Source organism: Malus domestica, chromosome 04, assembly GCF_042453785.1.
Source record: "Malus domestica chromosome 04, GDT2T_hap1".
Lineage (NCBI taxonomy): Eukaryota > Viridiplantae > Streptophyta > Magnoliopsida > Rosales > Rosaceae > Malus > Malus domestica.
In genome coordinates, this window is record NC_091664.1 from 22,117,710 (window position 1) to 22,124,116 (window position 6,407).

Consider the following 6,407-nt stretch of genomic DNA (forward strand, 5'->3'; position numbering starts at 1 on the left):
GGTGACCCTCCGTGTTGGGGGGCACCCAGATGATGGTTGATGTCCACAAGAGCAACGAGCTCGCATGTTTGAGTACGCCTAGTTTCGTGGAGCACCTCAAAGAGCTTTTCATATTTCTCCTGGAATACCTCATTCTTCATTGCTATCTTGTTGTTCTGAGCTTATAGCTAATCGACTTTAGCTTGAAGAGCAACCCTCTTTCCTTTCTTCTTTCGTTACTTCGCACTAGGTGCAAGAGGTGTGTCATTCTGTGTGTTATGGCTTCCTTCGCTCCTCATGTTGGAGAGGGATGCCTGGTCAAAAGAGAGTGTACGAATGGTGGAAACCAGCTTGGAAAAGCTGAAGAGAGTGAGAATAATTGTCGTTCCCACAAACGACGCCAAATGTTGATGCACAAAATCAGTTAGGACTTTGGTACAACAGAAAGTGTTAAGTTTGTGACCTTCGCTAGATTGCTCCGGTCACTAGTGTGGATAAGTATGTAAATGGATAGGGATAGGGAAGCAAACACAAGATGTACGTGGTTCACCCAGATTGGCTACGTCCACGAGTAGAGGAGTTCTCATTAATTGTGAAGGGTTTACACAAATACATAGGTTCAAGCTCTCCTTTAGTGAGTACTAGTGAACGATTTAGTACAAATGACATTCGGAAATATTGTGAGAGAATGATCTTTATTTATAGAAGAGAGTTTCTAGTTTCATTCTAACATTGACACGTGTCGTGTTGTGATTGGCTTTTGATGTCGACACGTGTCGCGATGTGATTGGCCTCCTGGTTGGAGAGAAACTCTTCTGGGTCCTTGACGGTATAACGTTAACCGGTGCTCAGTAGTTTCAGGATTGGTCAAGTATGGTACAAACAGGTGTAAAAATAAGTCATGTGGGTTCAAATAAAATTTCCGTTTTTGTTTTTACAGATTCACTAAAAGAGATTGTCGGCAACGATGTTCGAACCTAAGCCTTAGTTTAAAAAAAAAAGAACGATTCTTATCAACTCAACCAACCCTCTTTGGATCGAGAGACTTCAGTTCTTAGTTGTGCTTGTAACCATTGAAAAAGACCCAAAACAGAGCATCAAATTTTGTCACTCTAGTGGTATAGAATAGTTGGGACACAATTTTATGTGTCTTTCTGGTGACGCATTATAATCATCTTTGGCAGGACGCTTTTATTAATAATTATTAATATTAATAAGACAAAGATAAGTGCTAAGAATGCTACTGTGCACACTTTCATTGTGCAATGTAAGGCAAATATTTTAGAACCCAACTCTCTATCTCATTCACCTACCAATCTTTGTTTTAGTAGTTGTTATTTCCACTTAGATCAGACGAAATCTCAGAGATCCACATGAAACAATTATAATACGTATTTACATCGTGTTTGATACTTAATTATAATTACGAATTTAAATATGTCTTGAGAAAAAATAAGTTGTATTTGTTCTATCAACTGTTATATGAGATGGTTACATAATACGAGAGAAATGCCTATGTCATTGTTCTCTCTCTCTCTCTCTCTCTCTTAATTATCAAGCAACTCACTACGCTATGCAAAAATATAGAGAGATTGATAATATACACCGATTCCATGTGAGTTTAAATTGGAATTGGATGGCACCATTTTGTATGCCTTAATATTTCTTTAAATACTGAAATTCAAGCCTTTACAAATTAATTTCAAGCACGATTTCACAACCTGTAGTACTTCAAACTTAGAAAGTAGATTATTTTTGGACTTACTAAACGATGGTTCAATCAATATTGCTGATATTAAACTACAATATATGTGTATATATTATTTCATGGGATCGGGCCTCCATTTTCCGGTTCATCTTCATAGCTATCAGCCACAGCCACCTTCTGGACGCTCTTGTAAGAATAACGCTGAGCCACGAAAACATAAACACACAGATTTGCAGCAGCCACGCAAGCCAGGAGCCAATAAAACCTGTCCAATCGACTGCTATTCAAATCCTTCCCGAACCAACTCTTCCCTACATTGTCCGTGATGTGATCAACGGCCGTGATCAAAAGGCTGCTAAGGAAGTTCCCAGCTCCGATCACACTGAGGTATAAAGCAATGCCTAAGCTTCTCATGGAGTCCGGAACTTGGTCGTAAAAATACTCCTGCAACCCCACAAGAGTAAACCCATCTCCAAACCCAATGATCAAAAATTGTGGTGCCAACCACAACACGCTCATGGAATACGAACCTTTTATTGGGTCACTTTTGACAAACCCTAGTCGTTTCTTCTCCACCAATGCAGCTGCTATCATCGTAGCGATGGAGAAAATCATTCCGATTCCAATCCTTTGGAGGATGTTGATTCCTCTTTCGTTTCTGGTTGTCCTTCTTAGAATCGGGACGAGGAGTTTTTCGTATAATGTGACAGAGACGATCATTCCAATGGCGGCGATTGCGTAGATTGAGGCAGGGGGGACCTCAAAACCATTTGCAACCTCTCTGTTCATGGTGGCACTTTGTTTGATGAAGAATGTAGAGGTTTGTGCTACACAAACTCCAAATGGTAGAGTTGCTAGCCAAATGGGGATCAAGTTTAGAACAAGTTTCATCTCCTCCACCTTGGTCACAGTTGCTAGTCTCCAAGGACTTGGCTTCTCGGTCAAGTTTTGCGCACTTATGATTGCCGCCTTGTCAAGAAATCTGAAACACGTGATGCCAAGAAAATCTTGTTCATATAACATTTTTTGCAGTGATTATATTGTACAAAAATAACAGTTTGATAATATAACATGTCAAATTTGATAACATAACATGTCATATTAACATATCAGATACATGTCATATTAACATATCAGATATGTCACATGTGAACGTTACCCTTATCATATATAAACAAGGAACATATTGTGTTATGTAAAGAAAGGATATCAGTTCGCTTACTTGAGCTTCTCGGTGTGGCACAGAAGCCTCCCATTGACCTTTTCCGATTTGGAGATTTCATACAATTGAGCAGGGTCAGAAGGGTGAGGCAGACTTCTCTTAGCAATAGCAGCTACAAGAACCTGCAACATTGGTGTCAACGGGCTTCCAGTTGGTTTCCGATAACGGTAATTCCGCCTTCCAATTATGAAGATAGCAAGTGATACAGCCATGACTGCAGTGAGAACAATATCAGCAACACCCCAACTCACATGGTCTTGCACATACACAACCACGGTTACCCCAAGTAAAAGCCCACAACAAAGCCCAAAATTCCACCAATTGAAAAAGGACATCTTTTGCTTCCTTTCTTCACTGTGATCGTCATCGAATTGGTCAGCTCCGAAGCTTTCCAGGGCAGGCTTATGACCCCCAGTCCCTATAGAAACTAAGTAGATTGCGAGGAAAAACACAACTTCATGTATTTTTCTGGGTTCATGACATGTTTTTGTATCACAAGGCCTCAAGCTGGGTAAGAACCAGGACATGCACAGAAGAATCAAACCCTAAAACAACAGAACAGTCATTTTCTTAGTAAATTAATAGTTTATAACAAATTAATTTGTTTCAACTGGGCGATGCTATTTGGCACACAAAACGGAGACACTCTCTAATACAAGTGAGGCGCACATGCTAGTAAGGACTACATATATTAGAGATCGAATGTGTCAGTAAGTGTTTTAATTTTATGTGTTCAAATAGTTTAATTGTTCAAACTGTAAACGAAATTAACTACCATGAGGTAAATGATGGATGAAAAGAGAACTGTTTTGAAGCGCCCCAAGTAAGCATCAGCTATGAAGCCTCCAAATAGCGGAATCAGTGTGGTGACACCAGACCAGTAATTGACACTTTTTGCTGCGGTCTTGAGGTCGTCATGCAGTACTCTGGTGAGGTAAAGAATTAAGCTAGTTGCTATTCCAAAGTAGCTCAATCTCTCACTGAACTCGATTGCTACACACACAGAGGATGATCACATACAGTTAAAATTGCAGAAGTCAACTAATTGTTAATTATCAGATAAAATTCAGCTGAAGAATTTGAACCAAAGAAAGAAAACTGGTTCATATAATTTTGTGCCTTTTTATCTGTGATGGTAGCACAGTATTATCCTGATCATATTGGACTGTGATGATTAAAGTCGTATATAATAAAGCTACAGGTATGGAAAATATGGATAAAATGGCTATTCAAAAAGTAAGAAAAAGATAGATTATGTAGCTTTGGAGTCTCGTACCACTACAGGTATGGCCCTTCGAAAACCTTATCTGGTTTACTTCCCTCTCTAAATTTCATTAAATCCAAGCTATACCAAGGTTATCATGCATAAAAAAACATAATAGCAAAAGCTATTTCTATACATGCTTAAGTTCTTGTGTTTCTTTACATATATATGTCTCCTGTTATTGAGGGGAAAGATTTTTCCGCTACATAATATCTCATACCAATGATAGAATGTCATGCATAAGACTTTCTTAACAAATATATCATTGTATTATTACAATTTACAAAGTAACTATGACTCATGCCATCTAATATATTGTTTCCTCCTGTTAACGTGAAATGGCTGGTAGGCCTTATTTATCAGGGTTTAGGATTTAGCTAGGGAGCCAGTATATAATTTTTGAATTATTAAGATATACCACATGATCTTGAGCATAAAATAGACCCGCATACATATAAAGTTTGTTCTAATTTGATATGTTATGTCATTAAATTATGAATTAAATAAGAGTCAATAATTACATAGGATAGTGCTATTTATATACCTATTCTTACTTTTCATATACCCTTATTAATTTTTTGTTATTCATTTTCTTCAATTCATTCGATCTGTCGTCAGAAAATGGAAAGAGATGTGTAAGAAATAAAAATGTGTGTGTGGATAGCACTACTCATTATATACGAGTGAACTTAGAAGTATTTGTGGCTCTAATTAACTGGATTTTCCAAAATATTTGCGAGCACAAAAGCACTAATTCGTAGCTTGGTGACCTTTTTCAGCACTTAGTCGATTACTTGTGTTAATCGGGTAGGATGGCCACTAACCCTAAACGCTATATACATGCACACAGAGTAAGTGCTGCTGAGGCTCCGGTCCCTCACCACAGGCACTCTTAGCTCATATGACATGTAAATTCACGGCCTATATATATCCACCTTCCGTGGTTCTGCTTGAAGAAAGTAATAATATAATACAAGACAGCAAAGCAACATAAAAGAATACAATATTCGTTTAGTGGACGATATTTTCGTCAACAAGTTATATATTCCTACGATGAAAATATGTGTATTTCAATTTCTATTGTACATGATCTTCCACGGCTAAAACTAGACAAAAATAATTAAGCCAAAAAAAGAAAAATCTTGCAGAGCATATGACAGAAGCAGCATAAAATATAATTGCTCAAGCAAAGTAGCATGAAATTATAGACTTTATTTTTGGCAATCAAGAGAAACTTACGTATTACGGCTATATTTAGTAGTTTGGCATAAATATTACTTCTTACCTACAATAAAGAGAGAGGCTTTCCAAACACCAGTTGAAGCTCGGATAGGAATGTTTCCTTTATGATCCAGGGAAGAATCATAAACCCATTTCTCCTCATCTTCAATAACTTTGCTCGACTTTGCTCCCCTTCTTTCTTCCATCTTCACTAAGAAATTGAATTTCTTGTACTAATATCACTTCCAAAGAAGGAAGCAAAAGTATTTAAGTAAAGGCTGTATGATTCCTAACAAGATGGAAATCTGGTATACATTTATACGGAGAAGTGGGTTGGTGCAAGGAACATTGACTTTGGCTTCTTTATATAGGGGAGGGAGGATGCTCACTTTTCACCTGTTTCACTTTTTGAAAGTCTGCAAGTTACCGTATGACCGATACGTGTCCGTATCGAGACCCTATATTTAGTGCATTAATTTATTCATATTTTGTTAAATTTTAGAGTATCATTAAATAAGATATTAAAATTGCCACGTAAACACATAATAGTGAAAAATGGCAGCAAGCTCCCTCCAACCGAGCTTGCAGTTTCTTACATGGTGCTGAGTCAATTAAAGACAAAGCCTTTTGTTGTCAAATTTGGCAGCAGTAGTCAAATTTATTTAATTTTTTTAATAGATGTTATGCAATATATAATAAATATTATTGTGTATTCCAAATATTTAATTAATTGTTTCAATAATTAACTCGATAAAAAGATGAAAAATCACTAGATCGTAATAGTAAGTAACTACATCTTTTAAGCTATTATTTTATTACATAATCTTTGTTTTATATTTTAAATTATATACACACACACTTCATAATAAAATTCATATTAATTAATAATAGAATACCAGAGGCTGTAAAGAAGACGAGACATGCCACTAATAAGCCTGACGCAAGGTCTATTGTCGGTGCTACCCTGAAGGTTATCCATAGCAGAATAACGGAGAAGCCAGAAGTTCATGGTG

The 6,407-nt window shown here is 37.0% G+C and overlaps 1 protein-coding gene across 1 annotated transcript; it reads right to left on the minus strand.

Annotated features, from left to right (window-relative positions):
* Positions 1-1,599: 1,599 nt before the first annotated feature.
* LOC103423403 (protein NRT1/ PTR FAMILY 5.6) lies at positions 1,600-5,731 on the minus strand. The gene is made up of 4 exons (XM_008361477.4): positions 5,459-5,731; positions 3,685-3,902; positions 2,910-3,454; positions 1,600-2,669 (listed from the first exon to the last, which is right to left on the minus strand). The coding sequence occupies exons 1-4, from the start codon at positions 5,598-5,600 to the stop codon at positions 1,805-1,807; spliced, it is 1,770 nt and encodes a 589-aa protein (XP_008359699.1). The 5' UTR covers positions 5,601-5,731; the 3' UTR covers positions 1,600-1,804.
* Between the last annotated feature and the right edge of the window lie 676 nt (positions 5,732-6,407).